General features: G+C 34.4%; 1 protein-coding gene across 8 annotated transcripts in view; it reads left to right on the forward strand.

Annotated features, from left to right (window-relative positions):
* DPY19L4 (dpy-19 like 4) overlaps positions 1-17,031 on the forward strand; it is a 60,331-nt gene extending 43,300 nt beyond the window's left edge. For 7 of the 8 annotated variants that reach the window (XM_064267908.1, XM_064267907.1, XM_064267909.1 and 4 more), the window contains 3 exons: positions 5,809-5,941; positions 12,396-12,554; positions 14,161-17,031. In XM_064267908.1, the coding sequence (XP_064123978.1) occupies positions 5,809-5,941; positions 12,396-12,554; positions 14,161-14,325 (457 nt within the window). In that variant the 3' untranslated portion in view covers positions 14,326-17,031. The remainder of the gene's footprint in view (positions 1-5,808; positions 5,942-12,395; positions 12,555-14,160) is intronic. The other variant, XM_064267912.1, reaches the window with a different exon arrangement.
* Positions 17,032-17,469: the final 438 nt, after the last annotated feature.

Consider the following 17,469-nt stretch of genomic DNA (forward strand, 5'->3'; position numbering starts at 1 on the left):
TCATCTCCCATCCAGACAGGGGCTGCCCACATAGTCTTATGTGTCTACTTGATCCAAGAAGCTCACTTCTCACCAGTATCGTTTTCTGTCCCATGGTCCAGCCCAATCCCTGTCTGAAGAGTTGGCTTTAGGAATGGTTCCTGTCTCAGGCTAACAGAAGGTCTGGGGGCCATGACCTCCAGGGCCCTTCTAGACTCAGACCATTAAGTCTGGTCTTTTTAGGAGAATTTGAGGTCTGCATCCCACTGCTCTCCTGCTTCATCAGGGTTCTCTGTTATGTTCCCTGTCACGGCAGTCTTTGGTTGTGGCCAGGCACCATCTAGTTCTCCTGGTCTCAGGCTGATGTAGTCTCTGGTTTATATGGCCCTTTCTGTCTCTTGGGCTCATAATTACCTTGTATCTTTAATGTTCTTCATTCTCCTTGGCTTCAATTGATGCATCTTAGATGGCCATGTTCTAGTGTTGAAGACCCCAGGCACCACTTACCAAAGCCAGATGGAGTATGTTTTCTTGATAGATTTTATTATGCCAATTTGCGTAGATGTCCCCTGAAACCATGGCCCCCCAACCCCCACTGCTGCTATGCTGGCCTTCGAAGCGTTCAGTTTATTCAGGAAACTTCTTTGTTTGTGGTTTAGTCCAGTTGTGCTGACCTCTCCTGTATTGTATGTTGCCTTTCCCTTTCACCTAAAGTAGTTCTTGTCTACTATTTAATTAGTGAATACCCCTCTGTCCCCCTCCCCACTCATAACCAGCAAAGAATATTTTCTTCTATGTTTAAACTATTTCTCGAGTTCTTATAATAGTGGTCTAATACTATATTTGTCCTTTTGCAACTGACTAATTTCATTCAGCATACTGCCTTCTAGATTCCTCCATGTTATGAAATGTTCCATGGATTCATCATTGTTCTTTGTTGATGCATAGTATTCCACTGTGTGAATATAACTTACTTTATTTCTCCATTCATCCTTTAATGGGCACCTTGGTTGCCTCCATCCTTTTGCTATTGTGAACAGTGCTGCAGTGAACATAGGCATGCATATACCTGTTTGTGTAAAGGCTCTTTTTCTCTAGGATATATTCCAAGGAGTGGGATTGCTGGATCATATAGTAGTTCTATTTCTAGCTTCTTAAGGAAGCACCGAATCAATTTCCAAAGTGGTTGTACCATTTTACATTCCCACCAGCAGCGTATAAGTGTTCAGTCACTCCACAACCTCTCCAACATTTATTGTTTTGTGTTTTTTGGATTAATGCCAGCCTTGTTGGAGTGAGATGGAATCTGTTTGTAGTTTTGATTTGCATTTCTGTAATGGCTAATGATCATGAGCATTTCCTCATATATACTTCAGCTACCTGAACGTCTTCTTTAGTGAAGTGCCTGTTCATATCCTTTGCCCATTTTTTAATTGGGTTATTTGTCTTTTTGTAGTTGAGTTTTTACAGTATCATGTAGATTTTAGAGATCAGATGCTGATCAGAAATGTCATAGGTAAAAACTTTTTCCCAGTCTGTAGGTAATCTTTTTACTTTTGGCGAAGTCATTGGGTAAGCATAGGTGTTTGATTTTTAGGGGCTCCCAGTTATCTAGTCTCTTTTCTGGTATTTATCCATTGTTAGTAATGTTTTGTGTACTGTTTATGCCATGTATTAGGACTCCTAGTGTTGTCCCTATTTTTTCTTCCATGATCTTTATCGTTTTAGATTTTATACTTAGGTCTTTGATCCATTTTGAGTTTGCTTTTGTGCATGGTATGAGGTATGGATCTTGTTTCATTTTTTTGCAGATGGATATCCAGTTATGCCAGCACCATTTATTAAAGAGATTGTCTTTTCCCCATTTAATGGACTTTGGTCCTTTGTCAAATATCAGCTGCTCATATGTGAATGGATTTACGTCTGGATTCTCAGTTCTGTTCCATTGGTTTATGTCTGTTGTACCAGTACCAGGCTGTTTTGACTACTGTGGCTGTATAATAGGTTTTAAAATCATGTAGAGTGAGGCCTCCCACTTTGTTGTTCTTTTTCAGTAATACTTTACTTATCTGGGGCCTCTTTCTCTTCCATATGAAGTTGGTGATTTGTTTCTCCAACTCATTAAAAAATGTCATTGGAATCTGGATGGGAATTGCATTGAATCTATAGATGGCTTTTGGTATAATAGACATTTTTACAATGTTAAGTCTTCCTATCCATGAGCAAGGTATATTTTTCCACTTATGTAGGTCTGTTTTGGCTTCTTGCAGCAGTGTCTTGTAGTTTTCTTTGTATAGGTCTTTTGCATCTCTGGTAAGATTTATTCCTAAGTATTTTATCATCTGGGGAGCTACTGTAAATGGTATTGATTTGGTGATTTTCTCTTCGATGTTCTTTTTGTTGGTGTAGAGGAATCCAACTGATTTTTGTATGTTTATCTTCTACCCTGATAGTATGCTGAACTCTTAGTTTCAGTAGTTTTCTTGAGGATTCCTTAGGGTTTTCTGTGTATAAGATCATGTCATCTGCAAATAGAGGTAGTTTTACTTCTTCCTGGCCAATCTGAATGCCCTTTATTTCTTTATCTAGCCTAATTGCTGGGGCTAGGACCTCCAGCACAGTGTTGAATAAGAGTCGTGATAAAGGGCATCCTTGTCTGGTTCCCGATTTCAGTGCTTTCAGACTCACTCCATTTAGAATGATGTTGGCTGTTGGCTTTGTATAAATGTCCTTTATTATGTTGAGGAGATTTCCTTCTATTTCTATCTTGCAGAGAGTTTTTATCATGAATGGGTATTGAACTTTGTCAAATGCGTTTTCTGCGTCAATCGATAAGATCATGTGGTTCTTGTCTTTTGTTTTATTTATATGATGGGTTACATTCAGCGTTTTTCTAATGTTGAACCATCCCTGCATACCTGGTATGAATCTCACTTGGTCATGGTGAATTATTTTTTGATATGCTGTTGAATTCTGTTGGCTAGAATTCTGTTGACGATTTTTGCATCTGAGTTCATGATGAATACAGGTCTATAATTTTCTTTTTTTGAGGTGTCTTTGCCCGGTTTTGGTATCAGGGATATTCTGGCTTCATAGAATGAGTTTGGGGGTATTCCGTCCTTCTCTGTACTCTGAGATATCTTTAGTAGTAGTGGTGTTAACTCTTCTCTGAAAATTTGGTAGAACTCTGCAGTGAAGCCATCCTGGGTCAGGGCTTTTTTTTTTTTGTTGGGAGTTTTTTAATTACCTTTTCAATCTCTTCTTTTGTTATGAGTTTATTTAGTTGTTCTACTTCTGTGTTAGCTTAGGTAGGTAGTGTGTTTCTACAAATTCATCTATTTCTTCTAGGTTTTCAAATTTGTTAGAGTACATTTTTCATAGTTATTTGATGTGATTCTTTCAATTTCAGTTGGGTATGTTGTAATATTGCCAATCTTATTTCTTATTCAGGTTATTTGCTTCCTCTCATGTTTTTCTTTTGTCAGTTTGGCCAATGCTTTATCAATTTCCTTAATTTTTTCAAAGAACCAGCTTTTGGTCTTGTTAACACTCTCAATTGTTTTTCTGTTTCATTTAATTCTACTCTAATTTTTATTATTTGCTTTCTTCTTCTGGTGTGTGAGAATTTCTTTTGTTGCTCTTTTTCTATTTGTTCGCGTTGTAGGGCTAATTCTTTGATTTTGGCCCTTTCTTCTTTTTTATGTGTACATTTCTTGATATAAATTGACCTCTAAGCACTGCTTTTTGCTGTGTCCCAAAGGTTCTGATAGGAAGTGTTTTTTTATTCTCTTTGGAGTCTATGAATTTCTTTATTCCATCTTAATGTCTTCTATTATGTCTTGTTTTTGAGCATGGTATTGTTCAGTTTCCAAGTGTTCAATTTCTTTTCCCTGCTTTTTCTGTTATTGATTTCTACTTTTATGGCCTTATGGGCAGAGATGCTTTGTAATATTTCAATACTTTGGATTCTGCTAAGGCTTGCTTTATAACCTTGTAGGTGGTCTATTCTAGAGAATGTTCCATGTGCACTAGAAAAGAAAGTATACTTGACTGCTGTTGAGTGGAGTATTCTATATATGTCTGAGGTCAAGGTGGTTGATTGTGGCATTAAGATCTTCCGTGTCTTTATTCAGCTTCTTTCTGGATGTTCTGTTCTTCACTGAAAGTGGTGTGTTGAAGTCTCCTACTATTATTGTGGAGCTGTCTATCTCACTTTTCAATGCTGTTAGAGTTTGTTTTATGTACCTTGCAGCCCTGTCATTGGGTACATAAATATTTAATATGGTTATATCCTCCTGGTATATTGTCCCTTTAATCATTACATAGTGTCCTTCCTTATCCTTTGTGGTGGATTTAACCTTAGAGCCTATTTTGTCAGAAATTAATATTGCCACTCCTGCTCTTTTTCAGTTGTTGTTTGCTTGATATATTTTTTTCCATCCTTTGAGTTTTAGCCTGTTTTTATCTCTAAGTCTAAGGTGTGTCTCCTGTAGGCAGCAAATAGAGATGTTGTGTTTTTTTAATCCATTCTGCCATTCTGTCTTTTTACTGGTGCATTTCATCTGTTTATGTTAAGTGTAATTATTGATAGGTATGAATTTAGTGCTCTCATTTTGATGTCTTTTTTTGTGTGTTGTTGAGGGATTACCTGAAGCGTCTGACTACTCCGCCATCTTGACCCCGCCTCGCCCGTTAATTCTTTTTGTGAATGTGGACACTACAAAATCTTGACATTTCAGTGTTGTATTTACCATTGTGGAGCACTGAATACACAGCCTGGTGTCATTAACAAAAGAAGATGTTATGTCTATGTAGTATGTGATATACCACAATAACATTTTTAAAGACATAGCAAAGGCCTGAACTATCATACATTGGACATTTATACTTTATGTTACTGTGGAGTAATTACTCTGTTTCATGTGTGTTTTCTCCCTATACTTGGTGCTTATTAAGGACAGTGGCTATATGCTGTCATCTCTATTTCCATTGCCTGGCACTTTACCTAGCATGTAGGAGGTGGACACTGGATGCTGAATATAGAGAGTGAATAGTAAATAAGTGAAGGCATTAGACCAGCCCTTTGGGACCTGCTCGTAGGTTTCCTAGCCTTGTATGTGGCATCTATGTTGGACTTTGGATCATGGTTCAGAGTGAAGAAGTCTTACATGCGTTGCCCAGGTAATAATAGGGAAGAAGCAGAGGATAGATGGATCTGGAATCAGTTGGGTTGTGGTAGTTAGTATGTGCAAAAGATGAATTTGAGAATTTACAGTATCACCATCAACCTAGCCATTCTATCTAAAATAATATCTTTCTGTCACTCTATCCCATTACCCTGCATTATTTTTTTAGTAGCATTATTATAACCCATCATATGCATGTTTATGTATTGTCTCCCCATGCTGCCTCTTGAGAGAAGGTACCTTGTCTTTTTTTTTTTTTTTTAGTTGCAGTATCTGCAGTAGAAACCCTGGTGGCGTAGTGGTTAAATGCTACGGCTGCTAACTAAAGGGTCGGCAGTTTGAACCTGCCAGGCGCTCCTTGGAACCTCCATGGGGCAGTTCTACTCTGTCGTATAGGGTTGCTACGACTTGGAATTGACTCGATGGCACTGGGTTTGGCTTTTTGGTTTTTCTGTCTCCAGCACTCACAACAGTGCTTGGCACATAGATGTCTACCTTTTTGGATGAATCCATAAATGAATGAAAACTCACATTGAAACTGAAGTGTACAGTACACTGCAAGTTTCCTTGGTATTTCAGAGTTGGTGTAAATCATTGATTTAAATAGTCTTTTCAGTGTGCAAATCTTTATGGTTCTTTGCAGAAGGCAAGCACCAATTGCAGCTGTGTTTGCGGGGAGTCCACAGTTAATGGGTGCGATTAAATTATGCACTGGATGGATGGTGACAAGCTTGCCTCTTTACAATGATGATGATCTTCTCAAAAGAAATGAAAACGTAAGACATTTCAAATTCTGCATTTGGGTCTTTTTTCGAGCACTCTGTAATTTAGCGTAGTGATGCATATGTTTTTAGTGGATTACAGGGATAACTAGGAAAAAACCATGTAATTTTAGAAGATAAGGACTAATTAAATTAGCTTTAGTTTTTAACAAGCTTTATAATACATTTAACCAAGAAAAGAGTCAAAATTAAAATACTAAGTTTTTCTTTAGTGAAAAGTGTTGCTATGTTTTAGGAGAAAGAAGAACATTTAATTTTCCACAAAATGTCAAGGGAACTGGGAACCCTGGGGCATAGTGGTTAAGAGCTATGGCTGCTAACCAAAACGTGGGTAGTTTGAATCCATCAGGTGCTCCTTGAAAGCCCTATGGGGCAGTTCTACTCTGTCCTATAGGGTAGCTATGAATAAGAGTTGACTCAACAGCAGTGGGTTTGGTTTTTGGTTATCAGGGGAACTGATGTGTAATATTTCACAAAAAGAAAGTGTCTTGAAAATATCATTGTTCTTAATTCTTGAAGGAAGTTGTCAACTGATGTCTTATTAGACTTTGTCTTTTCAAATTAACATTCTGTTTCTATAAAATACTGATTTATTTTTAGGCATAGGCAGTTATTAATAACTCACGATAGAATGATATGGTATCTAATTTTTAAATTTTTTTCATTGTGATAAAAATATATATAACAAAACATATGCCAACTCTACGATTTCTAAATGTACAATTCATTGACACTGATTACATTCTTTAAGTTGTGCGACATTCTCGCTATCCTTTTCCAAATTCTATCATGATTTACACAAACTCAATGTCCCTAAGCAAGAATTCCCTCTTTCTCCTCTCCCCTCCCACCCCTGGTAACCAGTAATAATCTCTGGTTTCTGTGTATTTGCTTATTTCATATAAGTGAGATCATACAATATTTTGCAACTGACTTATTTCACTCGGCAGGATGTTTTCAAGGTTCATCCGTGTTGTGGCATGCATCAGGACTTCATTTCTCTTTATGACTGAGTAGTATTCCATTGTGTGTATATACCACATTTTGTTTATCCATTCATCAGTTAATACACATTTCAGTTGTTTCCACCTTTTGGGTATTGCAAAAATTGCTGCAATAAAGATCAGTGTACAGGTTTTTGTTTGCATTCCTGCCTTCACTTCTGGGTATACACCTAGGGTTTGGATTGCTGGTTCTTGTGTTAATTCTATGCTCAACTTTTTGAGGAACCGCCAGTTTTCTACAGTGGTTCTACCATTTTTTATTCCCACCAGCAATGGATGAGGGTTCCTAATTTTTTTTTAATAATTTATTTTATTTTTAGTTGTCATTGTTGAGAGGTATCAAATTAATTTTTGTTCAGAGAGTATATTATTTTAAATATTTGGTGTGGATTTAAATGGTGACTTCATATCTGAAAGTAATGACAAACTGAACACAAGTTCAAAATATTCTGTTTTTCGATTTGATAGAATATCATATAGTTTTTAAAATTTATTTTAAGCTAAGGGGGAAGCTGCACTGGCTTTGTGACCTTGAGCAAGTTACCAACTGTGTAACTAATATTAGTTCTCACCTCCTACTTGTGAGAATTAAATAAGATAATACACTATGCCTGAAACATAGAAAAATTTAAATGTTAACCATTATTCGCTATTATATATTATTAGATTTTAATCGCATTTGCACACACACGTACACAGAAAGTACAAAAACCCATTGCTGTCGAGTCGATTCCGACTCATAGCGACCTTATAGGACAGAGTAGAACTGCCCCATAGAGTTTCCAGGGAGCTCCTGGAGGATTTGAACTGCTGACCTTTTGGTTAGCAGCTGTGGCACTTAACCACCATGCCACCAGGCTTTCCAGAAAGTACAAAGGGGTGTTCAAAAGCTGGAGGAATCCATTCTGCTTTAAAAATCCAGCAAGTCTTCATAAAGATTATTTCCTTAAACAGGGCTTTAAAGGATGAATAAATACTCATTTGGAAAAAGAATAAATATGACTCCAGTCTGGAAAAAATAACATGAGCTAGAAAATTTGTATGGCCATGAAACTAGAAAATAAGTGAGGACAGATTCTCAAGGGCCTGAAATGCCACACTGAAGAATTGGAGACTCACCTTTTAGGTAATTGGGAGTCATCAGAGACCTTTAATAAGTCAAGGAGTGTAATGATCAGTTTTGGTTTGCAGAGTTAAACATCCTGCTGATGCACAGGACACCCCTCTCCTGTCCCAACAAGGAATTATCTGACCCAAAATGTTAATAGTGCTGTGGTTGAGAAAACGTTCCTTAGGGTATCAGTAATGTTATTGCCTTTGCATAGAAATTTTTTTTTTTAAGTGTCCTGGTAGTATATTACAGTTTCCCAAAACATAAAAATAAATAAAAATGTATATTTAAAAAACTGTAAGTATAGTTTGGTTAGGATAGAACCATTTTCATTGAACCTTACTTAGGCCAGTGTATTGAGTAAGAAACTTGGTCTTTCTTAACATTCTGTGTGCCACATAGCGTTTGAGTGAGTATCCTAGCTTGTCAGTGGACCCTGGACCTGAAAGTGCTGGGTAACCAGCAACCATGGCACGTGGAAGGCAACTACCGAATATTCTGTGAATAGATCGGGATCTTGTTAACTTAGATTACATCTCTTTTGTTTTTTCAGGACAAATAGCATGTGGTGCTTTTAGCCTAACATTTGTGATTTTATTATTTCCTGAAGGGTAATAAGAGCTGGTTCAGTATTAACATTTCAGAACACCTGAAAAACTTTACTGTTTAATTTAAAGATCCAGAGCTGAGAGTCAGCAAAATTGTAATGAAAAGCGCCACAGAATCAAGACATGAATTTTATGCATCCTTGCTCACTCGATGGTTTTGTGACAGTGGTCAAGTTACTTTTAACCTCACTGGTTTTATCTCATGTATAAAATAAGTATCAAATACTATGACATGGTAATTAGAAGGATTGAAGGAACTATTACAGCTCAGTTAAAAAAAAAAAAAGGTAGATAACCCAGTTTTAAAAACCAGCGTTTCTCCCAAGATATGCTAATGACCAATAAACACCTGAAAGGTTGTTCAGCATCATTAGCCAGCAGAGAAATGCAGATCAAATCCCCAGTGAGATACCATTTTACACACCCACTGCAGTGACTATAATAAAACAGATAACATGTGTTGGGGAGGATGTGGGGAAACTGGAGGCCTCACATACTGCTGGTGGGAATATAGAGGGGTCCACCCATCTGGAAATCAGCTTGGCAGTTCCTTAAAAGGTTAAACATATACGTACTTATTATATGATCCGGTAATCCCACTCCTAGGTATATTCCTAAGAGAAATGAAAACATGTCCACAAAAAAACAAAAAACTTATACATGAATGTTCATAGCAGCATTATTCATAATAGCCAAAAAGTGAAAATAAAGCATCATCAACTGATCAATAGATAAATAAAATGTGGTATATCTGTATAATAGAATATTATTTAACAATAAAAAGAAGTACTGAGACATACAACATGGATGAATCTTGAAAACATACCAAGTGAAAAAGCCAGTCACCAAAGACTACATATTTTATGATTCCATTTATATAGAATGTCTGGAATACTTAAATTTATAAAGGCCAAAAGTAGGTTAGTGTTTGCTTGATGCTGGAGGGCATGGGATAGGGTTGATGGGTAACTACTCTTAAGGGGTGCAGGGTTTCTTTTGAGGGTAGTACAAGTGATCTCAAATTTATAGTGGTGATAGATGCACAACACTGAATATACTAAAAATCATCGTAGTAGGTGAATTGTATAGTAAGTGAATTATATCTTAATAAAACTGTGTTTAAAAAGGCTAAAAGAATATTACATAAAAGGCAGCTTGGTTTTATATTTATACAAGAAGTAATTATTCTTGTCATTTCTCTGGCTAACAGAATACCCAGGTATATAGAGTTATGAGCAGTCAAAAAGATTTTAATTATAAAACTATGATTTCAGAACATACTTTTTTATTGTGTATTTGCTTCAGTTTTGTTTATTGAACAGATCTTTTTTTATTGAGATTTTTTTGTCATTCACGTTTATTAACGATGTGATCCCAGCTCAGCTATATAACTTAATTTCCCACTTCTATCCTTTATTGTCATCAGTAAAAATGAATAAATGATACATGAATACATGTAACCCCTCCTCCCTCTATATACCTTGCTCCTTCTGGCTTTTTAACTTTTGGTCATACTATTTTGAACAAATCTTTTCTAATTGATAGGAATAAAAGAATACAGAAATATTTTCAAATAATTATAGAATATGAATGGATAATAATAGGCTTCCAGAAGAAAAACTGTTGTGAATTTATCTGACTAAAATTGTAATAACAATAGCCAGTGTCATCCTTCCCATTTTGAAGATTAAAAAATTAAAGTCTAGTAAAGCTTAAATCATTTTTGAGTACTTTATGGAGTAATTATTAGAACTAGTTTTCAGTATTCCTAGTCCATTGTTCTGAATCTCATTATAGTACTTTTAAAATATTGTACATTTAAAGCTAGACCTTATTTTGGTACAACATTCTCTGTCATTTTTGAACATAAAATAGTAACCTAAATAAGAAATTTAAAAAAATTCTTATTTTGGGATAATTTTAGGTTTATAGAAAAGTTGCAAAGATAGCCAGAGGGTTCCTATTTACCCTTCACTCAGCTTTCCCTAATGTTAGCATCTACATAACCGTGATACACTTGCCAAATGTAAGAAATTAACATTGATACAATACGGTGAATTAAACAACAGACTTGATTTGGATTTCATCACCTTTTCCTGTTCTTTTTCTGTTCAAGGATCTAATGTAGAAAACCACATTGCATTTAGTGATTGAAAAAAATAAGAAGACTTTAATATAAGAATTTATTACTTGTTCAGGAGAAAAATTATTGTGAAATTTCCTAAGTATGGTATAATAATAAGATTTTAATAGGCATTAATGAGGCGAAATGGCTAAGTACTTGGCTGCTAACTAAAAGCTCCACAGTTTGAACCCAGCAGTAACTCCACAGGAGAAATCACCTGGCAATCTGCTCCCATAAAGATTACAGCCTAGGAAACCCTATGGGGCATTTCTACTTCGTCCTGTAGGGTTACTATGAGTCAGAATTGATACCACACAACAACAACAACAACAATGAAAAAACGTGGTTTCTATGAACAAATAAGCTTGGAAATGTTTCATTGATATGCCAGGCACTATTCCAGGTGCTAAGGATAGGTCCTTGCTCTCGTGGAACACAGTTGGAAAGATAGACAGTAAACTATAACAAAAACTTTTCTTGAAGTATCATGCTTAACTAGTATTTTGTAGAACAGACTTTAAGAAATCCATCTCTTTACATGTTCCTCTCATTAGATTATCAGTGGTCACCAAAAAAAAACAAAAAACCAAACCCATTGCTGTTGAGTCGATTCTGACTCATAGCCACCCTATAGGACAGAGTAGAACTGCCCACAGGGATTCCAGGGAGCGGCTTGGTGAATTTGAACCGCCAACCTTTTGGTTAGCAGCCTGAGCTCTTAACCCCTGCACCACCAGGGCCCCTCAGTGGTCACTAGGTTTGTGTAAATTATTTCCCATTTATTTTGCATTTTACAATGAAGTATTATAATCATGAGAATGTATATATATAGTCATTGATTTTTATGTATTTCCTCAAGCCCAAGTAGGTTAGTATTTTTTCCTCAGAGAATTAATAGTACATTCTTAAGTTTCTGTGTTCTGTAGACCATATAAAGGAGAGTCTTGAGAAGTTTAAATGTACATTGTTTAGCTAAACATGGAAATTTAATTTCTGAATGAAAGTGATCTTCATTTTTTAAATCTTTTATAATACAATTTTTATTTACTGTACAAAGATCAAAGGTCAAAACTGTAAATTTCAAAGAAGAAAATCCACTCTTTATGCCAGTGTCCCCAAACAATATTTTAAAATTTCTGAGCACTCGGCTGCTAACTGAAAGGTTGGCATTTTGAACCCACTCAGTGGCTCCGAAGGAGAGAGATCTGGCAATCTGCTCCCGTAAAGATTACAGCCCAGAAAACCCTATGGGGGCAATTCTGCTCTGTCACATGGAGTTGCTATGAGTCAGAATCAACTCACCACCTAATAAGAACAACATGTTCTCTTCTAGTCTGTATCTGTAATTATACTATACAATTTAGAATTTAATTGTGTACCACATTATATTTCCTAATTGTTTTATATCTAGTCTTGACACCACTATGAAACATGAGTATATATGCTTCCGAAGGGCAGGAATCAAGTCATGGCTTTCTACACATCTTTATTTTCTACACATGGCACCTAATGCTAAGCATGGAGATGCTCAATATATAGTTTTGATTAATAGAAATTTTACAGTCTCTTAAAAATCACTGTTTTTATTATATCCTTTCAGATCTATCAAATCTATTCAAAGCGATCTGCCGAGGATATTTATAAAATACTGACATCCTACAAAGCTAATTACCTAATTGTAGAGGATGCTATCTGCAATGAGGTGGGAACCATGAGAGGTTGTAGAGTTAAAGATTTATTAGACATCGCAAATGGGCATGTAAGTAATTATTTGGAAAGTTAAACCTTTTTTTTTCTTTTGAGACAAATGACTAAACTCGTGATCTTAAAGCTTTATTTTTGGATCTTAAGGATATAATTAAAGTTATAAAATGATGGGGAAAGCTTATTAAAAGTAATTTAGTTTTTTAATGTACAAAGAAAAATCATTTTTGCAAAAAAAAATGAACATTTCCACATTTATAAATAGAAGATGGCATAATTTGATTTAAACGATAATTTTACTTTTATTCACTATAATCCAGAGAGCAGCTGGTTGCATTTTGTTATATTCTTATATTGATAACTTTCTTATAATTTGATAAGTATCTAGAAAAATTACTTAGTAAATTAACACAGTGCCTGTACATTGAGTCCCTAATATCCACAAAAATTAGTGTATTCGGAGCCACTTTAATTGTTAGGATTTAGCTGGATCTTAATTTCTACATTTATTTTAGCTATTTTACCAAACTTTCTTAATTCTTAGCCTGCAGCGTACATACTATTCATCTGGCAAGTAACAAGACTGACAGGGAAGTTTGTGTGTCTGATAATTAGTGCTTCCTGGAGTGGATGCCTTGACTGCCAGGAAAGTTGGGGGTGGGAAACCTTAGGAAAAGTATAATAGGTCATTCTCAGTTGGCGTGCATGTCCTGTTCAGGTTGCAGTTAGGATCTCCCAGATTATCATAGTTCTTTGTCTTATCACCTCAGTTTGGTTGGTAAGAAATTCATTTTAGTGATTTCTAAGTTTCTTTCTCCATGATCCCTTAATCTTGCGATATAAACTTACTCTGTTTTATGCTACATATATTTTGAATTTCTTCTGTTTATACTTAATAGCTGTGATCTTTGGTTTGTAAGTGACAAAAGGAACTTAAAAAACACTGGATTTTCAGTAATTACTGCAGTATTGGCATCTGATATCTGGAGCCTTTCTATTCTCTTCTTGGCTCAGGTCTGCCCACCTTTCTGCTCCATTTTGAAGATCAGGTTATTTCTGTCATGTAATGCCAGGCATGAATTTACGATAGTCCACATTTTACTCTTAAAATGGTATTTCTGGGCCTTTCCTAGACTTTAGAATAATATTCAGTGTTTCATTTTAAAAAGCTCTTCATGCTATCTAAGCTATCTTAATTAACATCATTAAGTGAGAATGTAAAGGTTTGCATTGGTTAAGTCACAAAGACTTGCTTGCTTACTAGATAATTATGAGTCAATTATACACAAGAAGAAGAGTTTGAATGTACATTAGAAATATAATATGTCCATTTCTCACCCTTGGTAAGCTTTATGACAGGGATCTTCAGAGGAATGGTAATGGCGCTGGAGACATTGTCTTCTAAATTTTAGTATTAAGTCTTTTAAAAATTGGAAATGCTTTACATTGGTTTCTCAGTCTTAATGGGAAGCTCAAGAGTTTAATGGATATGGTGTCTCTTATGAAGAGGCTTCAGTTGACTAAACCATATGAGGTGTTTTATGGTCCATGTTTAGCAATAATATATTTTTCCATATAAATACAGTTACTTATACATTGATTGCCATTTCTTCTACAGGCTTAGTAAGCTTTTTAATGTTATGTTTCCTATCTTTTGATAGGTGGTTTGCGAAGAAGGTGACAAGTTGGCCTACTCAAAATATGGGAGATTTTGTCATGAAGTCAAAATTAACTATTCTCCGTATGTGAATTATTTCACTAGAGTATACTGGAACAGATCCTACTTTGTGTATAAAATCAACACTGTGATATCCTTCCAGTCTTGAAAATTAGCAAAGCCTTTGTTTCAAAGACTTTTACTACTTGAAGTAAAATGTGATTTTCTTCTACCTACATGGTGTCTACTGCAGGTCAGGGTATAGACATTTGAAAGGTTGCTGCTTCTTTTCCCCTCTTGCTGTTAACTGGATCAAGAGTTCTGTGGGAAATAGAAGATCAAGTATTACCGTGCTTTGGTAAAGTGTCAAATCTACCAACACGCAATATTCCAGCCAGCTGTCTTTATTACTGTTATATGATGTTTAAAGGTTTTACCTTCTAAAATATTTTAAGATTTTCCCCATAAATCTTCCTTCTATCATAACATAGATTTTGAATTTGAATATGTTTAAGGTCAGAGTACAGATCTCAAACATAACATTTAATAAATGCTTAATATGATATGTGATAGAAGGAAAGAATTATTCTTACCCTCAAGCCAGTTTCTGAAGTTGTTTCATGGTTTATAGTAGAAATGAAATATTACCACAAAAAACTAATTTAAATGTTAACTGAAAATATATAGCATTTAAATTAAAGTGGAAGTTATATAAAGGAAAGTGATTTTTTTTAAGGATATACATAAAGATATATCCAGTATTCAGAAGACTCAGAATTTTTCATTATACTGCTCTTATCATCTGCTGCTTATATAAAGGAGCACTTTCTCAGTAATACATAATGCATGATATCGTATGTTATTATTTTGTGACTGTCTATTAAGTTGTTAGCTTTTTTAACTTAGGTCCATAAATTTGATACTAATTTAATCATGATAAAACAGCAACTCTTGTTACCTCTATATCTTTAAAAATAGATATTTAAAAGAATGTTGTTCAGGTTTTTAAAAAACATGGATATGGAGTATATGATCCATTTACATGTTTCCCACTGAACTATTAAGTTAAAAAATTAAATATTTATCAAAATAAAAATATGTACACTAAAGTGATCAGTAATAGCTAGAGATATGTGCAGGTACTGGTAAGCATATCTCCGTATACAGATATTATAAAACTCAAGTGCTGTTACTTATGAAACTGATGCAGTCTTCAACATTAGAACAAAATGACAATTATAATAAAATTTACGACAGTTTCACAGTCTAAATACTATATTCCTTTAAGAATTTTCACATTTTAAATCACCTATTTAAAAAATTGTAAAATAGTTAATTTCACATTATAAACAGATTCAGGATAGATATAGTTTGTAGATGTATCATTTTAACAAGATGGGATGTATGTTTAGATTTACCTTATGTATCTGTTCAGTAACAGGTGTTCAAAATGTTCAATTGTTAGTGTGCTGCAAAAATTGCATTTTCAGTACTCTAAATTACTACATTAGAAGGGAACATCTTTCTGTTATCTTTATTTTCTGTTATATATATGTATATATAAAAGTACAAAAAGCACATGAATTCTTAGGCTGTAGGATGTTTGCTGTTTTGGAGCTTAAGAATTGTTTGATGGCAGTGTCATATATCTGTAACATTAGTTCCATTGATTCTTATTTCATACTTTTATACAATATCTTAAATGTATTAAGATAGCTGCAGGCAGTGTCCTTCAGGTTGGCTCTGTACATCTTAGTAGTGAGTCACTAGTATTTAGCTTTAGGCTTATGACAACATTACCATAGATACCTGACCAAGTACACAATGAATAGTCACATAGTAGTACTTGTCACTAGGACATGTAAAACAGTGTAATTAAAAGCTTGCATACTTTGGAGGGGAAATAAAACACTACTTTCTTTGTAACGTGAATTATTTAATTGAATTTTTATTGATTTATGCTATCACATGTGCTAAATTAGTTTTGGATTTTTTCTTTTTTTAAATATATATTGGTAAGTTGCTTTTGCTTCTGTCGACTTATTTCTTAATACAGATTTGGAGAAAATTTTAAGTCAAGTTTTTAAATAATGAATTTTTCATTCAGCATCAGTTGAAAAGGAGAATATAAGGTGTATTATGGAACTGATGATATTGGGTATTAGAGATAAGCATGCTTGCTTCTATTTTAAGTGTAGTTAAAACAATAACACTAGAAAACTTTAAGTGAGGAGCATTTAATTAATTTCCTTAACTTATTTGTAGAGTAACAAATGATTAAGAATCCTGCAGGTAATTACACTTGGGAAAATTACAGTTGTTAGGTTTGACATTATAGCTCTACTGTGAAAGGAGAAAAGTTTATAGTTTTTGAGTAGAAGGAATTTCTCAAAGAAATACAAAATATACTTTGCCCTTGATGTTGCAAACCCATTGAAATAAGTGCCTTAACTTCTTTATTTCCAAGTTTACTTCTTATTTTTCAAAAGATATTACCCATTTCTTTCTTTTCCATATGAAAATTTTGGTAACTTTTTCCTCATCAATAAGTATAAAGAAAGAGTCTTCACTATGCTTTTTTCACTATTAAGTTTAATTCATTAATGAGCAAATCTTTGTTAAGAGTACAGAAGGCATTTCTAGCCTGCTAAATTAATTTATTTAGCTTCCTAAATGCCAGAACAAAGGATTCAACAAATAAAACTTACTTGACAAAGGAATATGACATTGACTGTCTGCTGGTTTATATTTTTTCCAACGTTGGCATCTGTATCTTGGTGATTTTTGTTAGACTGGTAGAGTTTTACAATCTAAGGAGTATGCACTGTACTTTAGCATGAACTTTTTTTTGTCATTACTTTTTTTTTGGCCTTTACTTTCTGTGTATATAAACAGTATCCTTTTCAGGACATTAACCCAAATCACCAATAGCCTCAATGCTGTGACACTCTATTCTGTATAATCCGGATTGGTTAGAGGAAAAGCAGAAATGACAGTCAAAGTGTGTTACAAATTGGAGCTGAAAAATATACTTTAAAAAAAAAATAGATGATCAGTTTCTGGAAGGGCACTGTGAATAGCCATCTTATTATCCCTAGTATCTTTTATTTTTGTTGTGCTTTAAGTGAAAGTTTATCCCTAGTATCTTAAGCAGCATCTGGAATAGGCATTCAGTAAATGTTAAATTGAAAAGTATTATCATAGAAAGTGTAATATTTAAATTAAAAAACTTGACTGAATTTTCAAAATAAAATTGAAAATAGAATATTATTAAATTGTTTTATTTGCTTTTGAGAAATTTGTTGTTTTGGAT

The sequence above is a fragment of the Loxodonta africana genome, chromosome 14, assembly GCF_030014295.1.
Source record: "Loxodonta africana isolate mLoxAfr1 chromosome 14, mLoxAfr1.hap2, whole genome shotgun sequence".
In the NCBI taxonomy this organism is placed as follows: Eukaryota; Metazoa; Chordata; class Mammalia; order Proboscidea; family Elephantidae; genus Loxodonta; species Loxodonta africana.